Source organism: Oncorhynchus tshawytscha, linkage group LG06, assembly GCF_018296145.1.
Source record: "Oncorhynchus tshawytscha isolate Ot180627B linkage group LG06, Otsh_v2.0, whole genome shotgun sequence".
Classification (NCBI taxonomy): Eukaryota; Metazoa; Chordata; class Actinopteri; order Salmoniformes; family Salmonidae; genus Oncorhynchus; species Oncorhynchus tshawytscha.
Genome location: NC_056434.1, coordinates 43781550 through 43797386, shown reverse-complemented (window position 1 = coordinate 43797386; position 15837 = coordinate 43781550). Strand labels below are relative to the sequence as shown.

General features: G+C 43.9%; 1 protein-coding gene across 6 annotated transcripts in view; it reads left to right on the top strand.

Moving 5' to 3' along the window:
• LOC112252580 (dual specificity tyrosine-phosphorylation-regulated kinase 4) overlaps positions 1–15271 on the top strand; it is a 30060-nt gene extending 14789 nt beyond the window's left edge. For 2 of the 6 annotated variants that reach the window (XM_042323288.1, XM_024423917.2), the window contains exons 3-14: positions 4424–4498; positions 7115–7264; positions 7703–8017; positions 8628–8764; positions 9366–9506; positions 11437–11575; positions 11753–11834; positions 11982–12154; positions 12244–12304; positions 12656–12785; positions 12928–13109; positions 13238–15271. In XM_042323288.1, coding sequence (XP_042179222.1) covers positions 4424–4498; positions 7115–7264; positions 7703–8017; positions 8628–8764; positions 9366–9506; positions 11437–11575; positions 11753–11834; positions 11982–12154; positions 12244–12304; positions 12656–12785; positions 12928–13109; positions 13238–13506 — 1854 coding nt within the window. In that variant the 3' untranslated portion in view covers positions 13507–15271. Of the gene's footprint in view, positions 1–1062; positions 1668–4423; positions 4499–7114; positions 7265–7702; positions 8018–8627; positions 8765–9365; positions 9507–11436; positions 11576–11752; positions 11835–11981; positions 12155–12243; positions 12305–12655; positions 12786–12927; positions 13110–13237 lie in introns of those variants that run through there. The other 4 variants (XM_024423919.2, XM_042323289.1, XM_024423918.2 and 1 more) reach the window with 3 other exon arrangements.
• The last annotated feature ends 566 nt before the right edge of the window (positions 15272–15837 follow it).

Below are 15837 nucleotides of genomic sequence, written 5' to 3'. Positions count from 1 at the left end.
GGGTATATTAAAAAATAAAACATTTTATGAGACCAGAATTTATCAGCCTTGGCTCAATCAAATGTTCTCCACTGTAAATGAAGCCTGCGTATGCCGAACATGGCGGTTCTGGAAGTTTTCCATCAGAAAGGACTTGAGAGCTGCCCAGTTCCAACAGGTTTGACTAAGGGTACAGGGGTAGTAGACTGAAGGAGCACTCTCCGTCATGGATAGATCATCCTCCTATAGTCCTGTCTGATTACTGGAAAGCCCTTGTTGCATTACAGCCACTCTATAATCATATTCAACTGAATCATCTGCAACTTTACTCCAAGCCTCCTCATTTTGTAAGGGGATGGTTTTTGTTTTCATCCGCCTCACCCTGTCTGTGATTAGTCATTCGGTCTTTGGCCCATGTTACAATGGAAAATCATCTTACACTTACATCATTGATGTTCGGGTGTGAGGAACGTCTGGTGTTGTCTCCCACTACGCCATTGAAACACGGCGTTTCTCGTGTCAGCATGAGTTGAGGTGATTTTACTGTTCCCCAAGTAGTCTTTATGTGCTGGCACATAATAAGCCTAGCATAGGACTACTCATATTGATGATTTGTTTAACCTATTATAAAAGTGGTATAACCTATTATAAAACAAGCTGTGCATTACGAGAAGGCAGGTATTATATTATGTAGGCTACCTTTACGTGTTGCATCAGTCTTTATTGTGTGTGTGTGCGTGCGTGTGTGTGTGACAGAGAGAGAGAGAGAGAGAGGTAAAATCCAGCACGCCTTTACCATTGTTTGTGTCTGCCAGTGCAAACCTACAATTTCAACTTTTGACACGAGGTCGAAAGGGGACAAAACTTCACAGGGGGGAATTAATGTTTAACATATTTAAAAAAAAAATGTATCTACCCCCTGAGAGGTCTTATGCCTCAAAACAGAGTCTTTATTTGTCATATAGGCATAGTCCAACCTATAGATTGTGTAGCAAAGGTTCTGTGGATGGTAAATAGGTTATTTTTAGGGACAGCAGCATGTCTCAACACATCACACGACCATTTCCTGCAACGTGAGGAGACTCAGTACTGCGACTCAGTCTAGGCTATCCACAGGGATACAGTGTGCGTTTTAGCCACAGTGCCTTAGCAGTAGGCTACAGAATATTGGCTACTGTATAGGTATGTGCGCAATGGCGCACATTCACCGAGCACTATTGGATTTTAGGAGTGTCAGTCGAATGTAGGGGAGGATAGGTAGCCAAAAACAAATCTATATCGGGAAGACCCAGCTGTCAGATGCAGAAACGTGAACAGGTGGCCTCTCCAGAGACTTACGCGTGAAGGTGAATAGACTAACAGCTTACCTCTTTCTCTAATCTTCTGCTGACGACAGCAATACTGACCCTACGGTCAAAATTATGTCTATCGCAGTTTGAGATTCAAGACCCGATCAATTCGTGTTGATTCAAGTGACAGTCGCTCCTCGGTTGGACTTTCGTTGCTGACGTTTTTTTCTCCAAGTGTCAGAGAATCTAAAAGTGACGTCTGGACTTTCGAAGATGTGCTGGCGCCTTGCATTTACCTGGATTTCACAGTAGTTACTTTCACGTGTAGGCTACATTGAGATTGGGATTTACTAAGGACCCAGGTGCCAAAGCAGCATGTTTCCCGAAATTAATAACAAGGTGAGGTCCATCATCCATTTTGGGTATATCCATGAATCCGTTAATTATTTCTCTCTTTTAGGCTACGGATTTTGACCCAAAACAATTTTTTTTTACAGCATTTATTTTCTGTTCTCTTGTCTACTCGACTTTTATTTTATATTTTGCTTGAACATCAGAAAGTTATGTATTTTTTATGTCTGAAGTCTGAAATAATAATTGTTGTTGTTTAGATTGTATGGAGATTCACTTTTGTATTCCACTTATTTCACAAATACAGACTATTATGATATGTGTTATGAAGTAGGCCTAAACATTGTGTCCCATTTAGTAGGCTAATTCGCCTATAGGTTGTTGTGATTATCTGAGACAGTAAACATGATCCATGGCTATTTCAGTCTACACTTTATTTTATGAGTCATGGTGTTGAGATAAGCTCTATAGCTTCACCATAAATAGGATCAAACATGATCAAGGACAGGGAACCAGCAACTCATTCATCCACTGTTTACAAAGAATATTAGCCCTGTAACCATGTGTCATTAATTATTTGCAACATCATTGTCACATTGATAACCTAACTAGCCAACTGTACCTCAGTTAATGCAACATTTTATTTGATCTGAATAGCAAAAGTTTGTCGCTCTTATTCAGCTCTTCTTGGTATTTTCGATACTTTGATTATCATCGACATTGAAGCGTTACTTTCCTCATGCTTTACTGTGACGGGTGTCATATGAGTCTCAGAAAATACATCATTTTGTATATATGGTGTATGTGGACACCCCTTCAAATGATTGGATTTGTCTATTTCAGCCACATCCGTTGCTGACAAGTGTATAAAATCGAGCTCACAGCCATGCAATCTCCATAGGAAAAACACTGACATTAGAATGGCCTTACTGTAGAAGTAGAAGTGCCTTCCTCACCATCTTAAATAAGCATGCCCCATTCAAAACATTTAGAACCAGGAACAGATATAGCCCTTGGTTCACTCCAGACCTGACTGCCCTTGACCAGCACAAAAACATCCTGTGGCGTACTGCACTAGCATCAAATAGCCCCTGCGATATTCAACTTTTCAGGGAAGTTAGGAACTAATATACACAGGCAGTTAGGGAAGCTAAGGCTAGCTTTTTCTTTTTTAATTTTATTTTCTTACAAAAACAATGTTACCCCTTTTTCTCCCCAATTTCGTGGTATCCAATTGTTAGTAGCTACTATCTTGTCTGATCGCTACAACTCCCATACGGGCTCGGGAGAGACGAAGGTTGAAAGTCATGCGTTCTCCGATACACAACCCAACCAAGCCGCACTGCTTCTTAACACAGCGCGCATCCAACCCGGAATCCAGCCGCACCAATGTGTCAGAGGAAACACCGTGCACCTGGCAACCTTGGTTAGCGTGCACTGCGCCCGGCCCGCCACAGGAGTCGCTGGTGCATGATGAGACAAGGATATCCCTACCGGCCAAACCCTCCCTAACCCGGACGACGCTAGGCCAATTGTGCGTCGCCCCACGGACCTCCTGGTCGCGGACGGTTACAACAGAGCCTGGGCGCGAACCCAGAGTCTCTGGTAGTACAGCGCCCTTAACCACTGCGCCACCCGGGAGGCCTAGGCTAGCTTTTTCAAACAGAAATTTGCATCCTGTAGCACAAACTCAAAAAAGTTCTGGGACACTGTAAAGTCCCTGCGAAGTTTGGTGGAAGAGTAATAATGGTCTGGGGCTGTTTTTCATGGTTTTCTAGGCCCCTTAATTCCAGTGAAGGGAAATCTTAACTTTACAAAGCAAGTCCATACAGAAATAACTTGACTGGCCTGCACAGAGCCCTGACCTGAACCTTATCAAACACCTTTGGGATGAATTGGAACGCCGACTGCGAGCCAGGCCTAATCCCCTAACATCAGTGTCCGACCTCACTAATGCTCGTGGCTGAATGGAAACAAGTCTCTGCAGCAATGTTCCAACATCTAGTGGAAAGCCTTCCCAGAAGAGTGGAGGCTGTTGTAGCAGCAAAGGGGGACGAACTCCATATAAATGACCATGATTTTGGAATGAGATGTTCAACGAGCATGTGTCCACATATTTTTGGTGTAGTGTATTTGGAATACTGTGATCCCTTTCAAGGACCTTTCCAGTATCCAGTAAGATATGCACTGCAGCCAATTAATGGGGTAAATTCGACCCACATCGCAGTACAACCCTCACTCTCACAAACCTCCCAGGGGGCAGCCAAGGTTGTGTTATGTGTGCATCCTGCATTAATATCTGAATGTGTGTTTGCTGCCTTGAACTCAGATTCCAAACAGCCAATGGTGTGGGCACTATTGTCCTTCTACTCTAAATCCACCCCAGAAACCGTGCCTTATCCTTTTATACATGGCCCTGGGTATGTATGCATGGGAATCAAAATACTATCATATTCTCGCAAAGGAACCCACCGCTGTGCTGGGACTTTCAGTCCCACCAGCAACAACCAGGCTGTTTATTCTCCTCATTCAAAGAGATGCTTTGAAGTGAATCAGTTTCGGATACAAAAAAATACATGATTTATAATTCAAAACAATACGTGATTTATAATTCAGATTAATGACCTCAATGACTTGTTATGAGTCATATTGAATCTATTTAACAAAACTGAATCTGATTTTAGAGAGATTCCCTTGGCAATGCTGTATCCATCGCCGCCCCCTCACTGACTTAAAGAGGTATATAGAAGCGAGCTTTGTGTGTAAATGTAATGTTAAGTCAAGTCTCCCATACTCCTCCACAGTCTTCAAAACCAGAGGCCTTCCCCCACTCACACAGACTCCAGACCCAACAGGCAACCAACCGGCCCTATTTACAGGTGAGCCTTTACTCACAGGTGACCCCTGACCTGCGGAGCATTTGAGCACCTGCAGACCCACTCTTTCAATCCTGTATATTTCTGTCTGTGCTATGCCCTCCCCTTTCACTCCACCAAAACTCATTACCCTAGCTAGGTCATGCTACTGGAGGGCACTGGAGTACACGGAATATATGGAGCAACTACCTCGTAACCACTCCCAAGGGGTAAAATCATGGTGCTGCTCACTGTCAGACCTGGATGTGTTTAAGAACACAGAGTAGTAGTCTAGTCAGCTTGAATCCAGTTGTGCATAAGCATGATACTGTATTTGCATCCATGTGCTTGTTATGGCAGGTGCTTGGACCTATAATTAGCCTGTGTCTCTATGCGTCAAGACCAAGTTGGCAGCTACTGCAGCAGCCTGTGTCTCAATGCGTCGTGACCAAGTTGGCCGCTACTGCAGCAGCCTGTGTCTCAATGCGTCGTGACCAAGTTGGCCGCTACTGCAGCAGCCTGTGTCTCAATGCGTCGTGACCAAGTTGGCCGCTACTGCAGCAGCCTGTGTCTCAATGCGTCGTGACCAAGATGGCCGCTACTGCAGCAGCCTGTGTCTCAATGCGTCATGACCAAGTTGGCCGCTACTGCAGCAGCCTGTGTCTCAATGCGTCATGACCAAGTTGGCCCCTACTGCAGCAGCCTGTGTCTCAATGCGGCATGACCAAGTTGGCAGCTGCTGCAGCAGCCTGTGTCTCTATGCATCATGACCAAGTTGGCAGCTACTGCAGCAGCCTGTGTCTCAATGAGTCATGACCAAGTTGGCCGCTACTGCAGCAGCCTGTGTCTCAATGCGTTGGCGCTGACAGCCTGTGTCTCAAGTTGGCCGCTACTGCAGCAGCCTGTGTCTCAATGCGTCGTGACCAAGTTGGCCGCTACTGCAGCAGCCTGTGTCTCAATGTCATGACCAAGTTGGCCGCTACTGCAGCAGCCTGTGTCTCAATGCGGCATGACCAAGTTGGCAGCTGCTGCAGCAGCCTGTGTCTCAATGCGGCATGACCAAGTTGGCAGCTGCAGCAGCCTGTGTCTCAATGCGTCATGACCAAGTTGGCAGCTACTGCAGCAGCCTGTGTCTCAATGAGTCATGACCAAGTTGGCCGCTACTGCAGCAGCCTGTGTCTCAATGCGGCATGACCTGCAGCAGCCTGTGTCTCAATGCAGCTGCTGCAGCAGCCTGTGTCTCAATGCGTCGTGACCAAGTTGGCCGCTACTGCAGCAGCCTGTGTCTCAATGCGTCATGACCAAGTTGGCCGCTACTGCAGCAGCCTGTGTCTCAATGCGTCATGACCAAGTTGGCCGCTACTGCAGCAGCCTGTGTCTCAATGCGTCATGATCAAGTTGGCCGCTACTGCAGCAGCCTGTGTCTCAATGCGGCATGACGAAGTTGGCAGCTGCTGCAGCAGCCTGTGTCTCTATGCGTCATGACCAAGTTGGCCGCTACTGCAGCAGCCTGTGTCTCAATGCGTCATGACCAAGTTGGCCACTACTGCATCAGCCTGTGTCTCAATGCGTCATGACCAAGTTGGCCGCTACTGCAGCAGCCTGTGTCTCAATGAGTCATGACCAAGTTGGCCGCTACTGCAGCAGCCTGTGTCTCAATGCGTCATGACCATGTTGGCCGCTACTGCAGCAGCCTGTGTCTCAATGCGTCATGACCATGTTGGCCGCTACTGCAGCAGCCTGTGTCTCAATGCGTCATGACCAAGTTGGATGCTACTGCAGCAGCCTGTGTCTCAATGCGTCATGACCAAGTTGGATGCTACTGCAGCAGCCTGTGCACGTGCGATTAAATATCACCGCTATGTAAAGATTAGGGTGTACTTTTCAACCTGTTGTTTTGGGCTGCTGTGCTTGCTGTAACCAGAGCAAAGGGATATATGACTACCGGTTCCAATTTACAATAACTGTCTGTAATAACATCAATGTATTGACATTATTTATACAGGCTGATACAGTCATTACCGTGTAGGAAGTCATTAAATATGTTACCGGCATGCATAATTTTTATGATTTTCTGAATAAACTCATGATCCCTGCCCTTGTTGCAGTCTAGGTTAGAGGTCTCCTTTCCCCATCATTAGCTTGGCTATGCCTGCAAGGCAGCCAGTGACACATGTAAACCTGCTCCTACAGCAAGCAGGATGTCAGCTAGAGAAAGGCCTGCTCCAGTTCAGCTCCCCCACAGCAGCAGATAGTGCTGACGTGGTCTGTCAGGGCCCAGTCTCCGATGTTTTGTCCCCGACTCACTCTCACCCTGCTCAGTAATTCCATCCTCAACCCCGGGGGTCCTGGTTACCTGAGCCACCACATTTAAAATGGCCAGAGCAGATCTCTCCCTCTATCCCTCCCTTTATTTTTGCTCCAACTCCCTCTCCCGTCTCCAAACCTTGGCCATAGAGTATGTGACCACATAGTCTCTTTCCACAGCCGCTGTAATTCTAACACCACTGGGCTTAGAGCGCCATGAGTCTGGCAAGCAAGACTAGTTACGACGATACAATATGTTATTGCACTTTTACTGTTTATCTGCATGTTTAAAAAAAAACGTCCTTTATTTGAACCTTTTTCTCTCTCCTGTAGAAGTTTAACTCGGAGGGGACCTTGCCCCATCTAGAGCCCCCAGTGATACAGGTGGTTGTCAGCAATGCCAAACTCCACCACCAGCAGTCCGATAGCATCCTGCCCCACATCGTCAACAAGGGGGTGCAGAGCAACTACCAGACACACCAGGTGAGGCTACATTTCACACCGTGTCACACTATACTGTTGGCCTCCAACAGTAGATCACTTGACTCCAGTTGTCAATTGTAAATGCACATGTAAATAATAAGTCCTTGATAGTTTATGCATCTTCAGATGAACCCTCTGAGCCCCAGGGGGAACAGCTCATAACAACAGAGCAAATGAAATGGCATCAAACACATGGAAACCATGTGTTTTATGTATTTGATACCATTCCACTGATTCCGCTCCAGCCATTACCACGAGACCGTTCTCCCCAATCAAGGTGCCACCAGCCTCCTGTGCTCTGAGCTGTATCTGACATGTATCGCTCCCAGCAATGTAAAAGGAAGTGAGACCTGTTTCATCAGGGTTAGGCTAAGTGATAGTGCCAAAGTGTTGTGAGAACAGATCAGCTGACCTCTTCTGTCCTTTTGTGATTGGCAGGATGAGAGATCAAAGCCGTCCTCCCAGTTCCCCATGCGGTTCGGCTCCTCCGTGGAGAACCTGTCTGACTCCATCACCACCAAGGGCCTCAGCAACAAGCTGGAGGAGAAGAAGCTTTATGAGGGACAGAGGCTGCCCATGTCTCCCACAGAGGCACTGAGGCACTTCCAGGGGCGTCTGACAGAGTTTGAGCAGGAGGAGATCATGGACTACTCAGAGATCTGGTTCCTGGGTCTGGAGACCAAGAAGTTTGAGGGCTCTCACGGGATTCCTCAGAATGCAGGCTACGACGACGAGCACGGCAGCTACAACAAGGTAACATTTCAACAAGGATTTGAATACATGTTTCTCATAAGCATGAGTTTATTTTCTATGATTGTGTTTTGCTTTTTGTGTATTGATGTGAATATTGATGTGTATATTGATGTGTACAGTATTTTGATGTGTTTGATGTCTATTGATGTATATACATGGCCCATATGTGAAAGAGACCTTGGTCTCAGCATGACTCCCTGTCAAAATAAAGGTTAAATAAAAAATGCATAAATATTATTGTGGTTCCTTAAGGTAAGAAGTAGGAGTGTTTTTGTTTATTTGCAAGACATTATGCTGTGAGCTCTCTCTCAACTTCAAGGTAAACTTGAAATGGCGTTAAGGCACAAGAATAGCAGTCCAATGCACTGTGAGGATTGTTTAGACTCATGACCAGAACTAGTGTTTGGCACTGGAAGTAGTAGGGAAAATGTTCCTTATGTAGTCATTACAAACAACCATCATTAAAGGATGTCATTGTACTGTATCATGAACTACTAATTAAGTACATACAATGAAGCTCTTGTATTTAAAAAATATTGTCCGACATACCATACACACACACAGTACACCAAAAACATCCTATTGAATGTTCTGTCTGTCCCGTATCCAGGTTCTACACGACCACATTGGCTTCCGCTTTGAGGTGTTGGAGGTAATCGGGAAGGGATCCTTTGGACAGGTCCTGAAATGTCTGGACCACAAGACCCAAGAACTGGTTGCCATCAAGGTCATTCGCAACAAGAAAAGGTAGAAACAAAACATTTGGCTTTTGAATGTGCATCCAGTGCTCAAAGACTCTGAAACTGACCTTCTTGTGCGAGGTCATTAAACATGGACCTCTTCGTGACCTTTTCACGGGGAGGTCCAAAGGGGTCTCCTTGCTATTGCTTTACGAGCCCTCTCTCAGGTGATCCAAAGCTCTGTGTGTCAATGGAACACCCCATTCTCCTCTTTGACTTTAATTGATGCAGATGTCATCAGTGCTTACTGCCCTTCAATAATGCAGAAAACAAAATAGGCGCTGAACAGCCTTAGGGCTGCCTTGGTCTCGCCACTGTGGCCAAGTCTTGAACAAAGCCCCCTCTCAAAAGTCTTTTTTCTCCTGGGAGAGGAGAGGAGCTTTTCCCTTCTTTACAGCTGTCATAATTTATCACGTCAAAGGACATTAAAACTGGAATTGAAAAATATTGGCTAAAACATTTTCCATGGTCACTGCAAAACTAAAGCTTGTCAGTCAACATCTGTCACTGTGATTCATATCATATTATTTTTGTTGGGCTTTCATACTGTTTTGAATGGTTAAATCCAGAATGGAGATATGACCTGACTAACTCTTATTGGACTTCAGGTTCCACCACCAGGCCCTAGTGGAACTGAAGATCCTGGATGCTGTGAGGAGGAAAGACAGGGAAAAGTGCCACAACGTCATCCATATGAAAGAATACTTCTACTTCCGCAACCATCTCTGCATCTCCTTCGAGCTGCTAGGGTGAGTGTAGTGTGTGTAACACTATTATAAGACAACTGGAATTAGGCTGTGATTAAAGCGATCACACACACACCAGGGCTGGGGTCAATTCGAATTGAAGGCAGTCTATTCACAAAATAAACTTGAAATGCAATTCAACATTTGAATAAAGCGGCATCTATTTGCAATGACTTATCAATAAACGGAGTAGAAGATATTTATTTCAAATGTTTCCATTTTTGAATTTGAAATTAAAATCACTTCTTGAACTGACCCCAGCCCTGACACACACACATGCGCAAATACGATCAAAATAGTCCCGGTAGAAGATAAATTAAATCCTGAATAATGAATGTGTTACTCAAAGGTATTCAAGGTTGGGCACCTCTCCCAGGGCACAACAACAAGACTTAAGCCCTGAACTCCCCTATCACATACACAGCTCGCTTATCACTAGTCACTCCATGTGCTGCACTACTTGAGCAAAGTGAGCTTCCCACCTAGAACAATCTGCCTCAAACAACCTAGCCTTAGGTTCCCTCGGAGACAAGATAGTCTTCTGGGTCATTCCACCAATTGAGTACCTTTTTAAGTAGTGTAATTATTTCAAAATTAATAGTGTAACCATATAAAAACAAGATGTTACGAACCTCGTCCTCCTCTTCTGAGGAGGAGAAGCCAGAAGGATCGGAGGACCAAAACGCAGCGTGGTAAGTGTCCATAATGTTTATTTTAAAACATAAACTGAACACTACGAAATACAAAACAATAAACGTGAAATGAACAAAACAGTCCCCTGTGGCGACAAACACTGACACGGAAGACAAACACCCACAACCCAAAACTGAAATCCAGGCTTCCTAAGTTTGATTCTCAATCAGGGACAACAATTGACAGCTGCCTCTGATTGAGAACCATACTAGGCCAAACTCAAAAACCAACATAGAAAAACAAACATAGACTGCCCACCCCAACTCACGCCCTGACCATACTAAAACAAAGACAAAAACAAAGGAGCTAAGGTCAGAACGTGACACAAGAGTTCAATTCACGTAACAGGGTTGACCTTAAAATGAGAGGTTTTTATTTGACCTTAAAATGAATCACTAAATCACGTCAAATAAATAATAATCTTCAGAATTTACATTGGCAAAGCAACAAAATAACGAGGGCTTTACAATGATGGTGAAAACTTGTAGAAATGTTGGGGTTAAGTGGGTGGTTTAAAATCTTCCTAGAGGTCACAGAGGGACATGTCAAAATGCAGAATTTTGGCACTTTAGCAAGCCTTTATTCATATAAAAAAACAGATGTATTGAATTTTCCATGTGGTCTATATTTAAGGGCACTTCATTTAATATATCAGGCTTTTAAAATTCAATATTTGTGCACAATTTCAACCTAAAATATCAAAGGGACTAATTTAGTGGAACAACCCTTCTATACCAGTCTGGCTGACCTTTAGTAAACGTCGTAGACTGCCACCTTGCCCTGTCTAGCGTTACCGTCACCCAACCCCTTAGTTAATGCCTTGATTAGGGCCCTATCTCTATCCTCTGCCTGCTCGGGGTGTGAATGCTCCGGTTACACAGACCAGAGAGGTTTGTGCTTCCCATAAGTACTGAAAAATACCAGGAATATCTCTCTTCTTAAGTCTCTCTTCTTAATGTTAAGACATTCTAGAATGTTCAGTAATCTGATATAGCATGTTCACTTCCGTTTCTATATCTGATTACTAAACTGCACGGTCCTGCTAGATTCAACAGAGCCATGGCATGAAAAAAAAAACACTGAAGTGCTGCCCTCTACAGGACTAATAAACTGTAACGTTTGCGGCCATGTGCAAGTGTGGGAAAAAGAGAAAGAAGAGAGAACTGAGACTAGTGGCAGAAAGCTGTGTTTATCGTTCTACCAGGTCTTTAAATGATTGTGTCTTTGCGTCTTCTTATAGAGTCAACCTTTATGAACTGATTAAGAAGAACAACTTCCAGGGCTTCAGTCTGGCCCTGATTCGTCGTTTCACCCACTCCCTGCTCAAGTGCCTGCAGATGCTGCATAAGGAGAAGATCATTCACTGTGACCTCAAACCGGTAAGGTTCCTCAGACATACTGTATCGGCTCTGCATAGAGTAATAACACAAATAATATTTGGCTGATGAGTCAGACATGCTAATGCACAGTACCAGTGCTCTATAAAGAAAATGAATTGGGCTGCACTTTGATTGGTTACTTGGAAAATGAACGTTTACTTCTCTTTTCCACAAAAGGAGAACATCCTTCTGTCACAGAAAGGACAAGGAAATATCAAGGTGGTGGACTTTGGGTCCAGCTGTTATGAGCAGCAGAGAGGTGAGTGTCTCACCTGATTTAAATACCTGTTACACTTGGTATAAGTCTGATATTTAAAGCTCCAAAGCCACCGCACTCATATACAGTAGCCAAATTTTAACATAAACACTGTTCTCTCCCTCTTCTTCTCCTTGCCTACCATTGTAGTCTACACCTACATCCAGAGTCGTTTCTACCGCTCCCCAGAGGTGATTCTGGGCCACCCCTACAGCATGGCCATCGACATGTGGAGCCTGGGCTGCATCATGGCTGAGCTCTACACCGGCTTCCCGCTCTTCCCTGGGGAGAGCGAGGTGGAGCAGATCGCCTGCATCATGGAGGTACACAACCAGCCACCTGCAGACACACAGTTTTTAGCAATCCATTTATCCATCACCATTCAAGAACCTGCTGTTATTTTATTTCTTAGGTATTCGGTATGCCTCCCACTGATTTTGTGCAGACAGCATCCAGGAAAAGATTGTTTTTCGGTAAGAACTTTCTGTGGTTTGTACAGTAAAAATGTGTTTCTTTAGCTCGGATATATAAGGTAGGCTGCGTTTAGATAGGCGGCCTAATTCTGATATTTTTTCCACTAATTGGTCTTTTGACAAATCACATCAGATCTTTTCAAATCTGATTGGTCAAAAACCCAATTATTGAGAAGAAAAATCTGAATTGGGCTTCCTGTTTAAACGCAGCCGTATAGACGTATACAATGCAAGCAATAAAATATTTTCACAAAGGATTATGTCTAGGATTAATCAGATGAATCTCTGGGTTGTGTTTGAAGCATGAGGTTTGGTAAGTCTCTAACTGGCGTGTTTGATGACTTGTTGCAGACTCTAAAGGAAACCCCAGAAACATCACAAACAGCAAAGGAAAGAAGAGACGACCCAATTCCAAAGACCTGGCCAGTGTGTTGAAAACCAATGATCCTCTGTTCCTGGACTTCCTTCGACGCTGCCTCATGTATGTCAACACCAACACACTAGAAATCTAGCACTCAGCACAGGCTTATTACGCTATGGTGACATAGCTGTTGTCATGAGATTTATGGTAGTTTGCTCCATCTTCTCCACCCACACTCACTGTGTATTCCTGTGCTATCTAGGTGGGATCCAACCAAGCGTATGACACCAGATGAGGCGATGCAGCATGAGTGGATCCAGGAGGCCCATCTCAACAAGCTCAGGCCCAAAACACGACCCATGATGAGGAAGCCCAGTGAAAGCATGAGCAGCACAGAAAACAACTACAAGGCCACTTACCGCAAAGTAGTCACTAACAGGACAGGTAAGACCAGGCCTCTCGCTTGCTTTTTTCTCTAAAAGCAATCTTCACAATGTGTCAGATCAATTTATGTATTAAACCACATCATTTTGTATGTGTGAAACACCATGTTCTCCCATTTTACATCGCAGCTGAGAAGATCGGGTCCGATAGCAACAACAAGCTGAAGAGGGACCTCTCCGCCAAGGCAGGGGCCAAGATGGTGACCCCTGAGCGACTTTGTCCCATTGGAGCGTCAGCAGAGGAGCAGTTGTGTGAGGGCGTGGCCAAGGTCAACAGGGACACCAATCACGAGGCGAGCGTGGAGAGGCCCGTGCACATCATCATCAAGCCTCAGCTAGATGTGGGCACCGACGGAGAGTGCCAGGAGTCGTCCCAGTGTCTGCCCCCTATCATGTAGCAGCACAGGCAGGCAGCACTAGGCGTTATGGACTTTAACATCCTCAAAGAGGCAAAGTGGATAATGAATACTGTGGTCATGTCTAGGGGATCTCCTGTTTTGTAACATTCCTGTGGTCTCTGACACGCATTCAATACGTTTAATAAAGTCCCCTTCGCTCAGGGTTTCCCAAACTCTTAAGAGGAGCATGTTTTGTTTTTTTGCCTTAACACTACACAGCTGATTCAGATGATCAAAGCTTGATGATTAGCTGATTAATTGAATCGGCTGTGTAGTGCTAGGGAAAACAACCAAAACGTGCACCCCTTGGGGTCCCGGGGGGCCAAGTTTGGGAAACTCTGCATTGTCTACTTGTCATGGAGGAGAGCAAATATTGAGAGTTTGGCAAGCTACCAATCCTGACTGAAACAAAGGTTATTGTTGATGTTCCTTTTACTATAAAAGAGGCTCAGAGACAGGATCAGTTGAAGTGACAGATGTGGAATACCCTGGCACGCACGACAGCGTTACACTTTTATGTGTCCCCTTTGTATCCAAGACCACAATCCTCAGTCCCACCTAGTGTTACCCTTTGTACATTTACTTCTTACAATGTATTATTTCTATTTTAGGTTCATCTTTTACTACTGTACTTTTTTTGCGTAGATATTCCAAACCAAAGCTGCTGTGTTGTGCAATATTTTGCATGGCTTAAACAACAAACAAACAAAAAAAAACGTATCTTCCTTTTAAATGGTTTTACATTCAACAAAATGGCTGTTCGTTTCTGAAGGAGCGTGTGCAATAAAGGCTGAGACATTTTTGTCACTGCTGATCTGTCAGCTTAGTTGTGCCCTGGAAGACAAAATGTGCTATTCAAACCTTTATGACCGGCATCTTTATTAGATTGAATAATAAGATTAGCTCGATATTACATTATTATCATGGTGATTATGCGGAGGATTGTTTATGTACATTTATCCAGACATAGAGGGTATGTTTGTAATGGCTTGTTTTCCCTGTACATACCTGCTGTGATGGTTAATGTATGTAATGCAGATACGAATGTATGGAGTATGTTACAGGTTATTGTAAAGTGTAGACAAGGTTTTACTTGTATTGTCTATGTATGAAAAAAAGAAACATTTTGTACTCGATTATGTTTGTGTTTGGAATTGTTTTTACTATTAGACAGAGACAATCCTATTAATAGTGTGTGCCTTGCAGTATTAGAATCCTTGCACTTTACCTCTGTATTTATCTCACCCACCAGCCGTCTGCTCTCTCTGTTGAGATGCCAGCAATTCGAGCCTGGGGACCAGGTTACCTCTGTATGTACCTGGGATAAAAGACTATGATTCTTCATGTAAAAGTAATCAGATGAGAATGATGTGATTCTTGATATTGCTTGCCAGGAAATATTCAGCTTGGGAGTAGAATCATTTTGTGTTATCCCATGGCAGTTTCTATAAGTCAATGTAATGGCAAGGAATAGAAACACAAAATCGTTGTATTGGTGACATAATATCTTTGTAGCTGTAAGGCCAGAGTACAGTGTTTTGTGAAATGTATGCTGTCATTTCACTTGCATCTGATAAATGAACGAGCTACACAAGTATACAGGGAGAGTCACCATAATCTGTCTGTATCTCAACAGTATATACAACTGAATGAATTGACTGTGACACTTAGTCACACAAATAAAGATTGAAGAGTAACAGGATTGAACAAGAATATAAGTGGAAAAGTGAGTCATTTTTATTGTGAAATAAAATAGTTGCTTCAACTTGTATGCCTCAGTCTTTGATCTTAATTATTCACACACAAATAACAACCAAACTGTAGGTCTTGTATAATTAGAAGACTATGCCATGTAAACCCAGTCCATTACATATAATCATATGCTAGTTTACTTGCAGAGAAATAACAGTGTAATTGCTGACCAAAGGGCCTGTGCCTCGTGCGTGAGCTTTGCAAAATAAATGTACACATACACAGAACAAAAATGTAAACATAACATGAAATTACTCACTTTCCACTCATATTCTTGTTCAATCCTGTTACTCTTCAATCTTTATTTGTGTGACTAAGTGTCACAGTCCCATGTTTCATGAGCTGAAATAAAAGATCCCAGAAATGTTCCATATGCATAAAAAGCTTATTTCTCTCAAATGTTGTGCATAAATGTGTTTACATCCCTGTTAGTGAGCATTTCTCATTTGAATACATCCACCTGACAGGTGTGGAATATCAAGAAGCTGATCAAACAGCATGATCATTACACAGGTGCACCTTGTGCGGGGGACAATAAAAGGCCCCTCTAAAATGTGCAGTTTTGTCACACAAAACAAT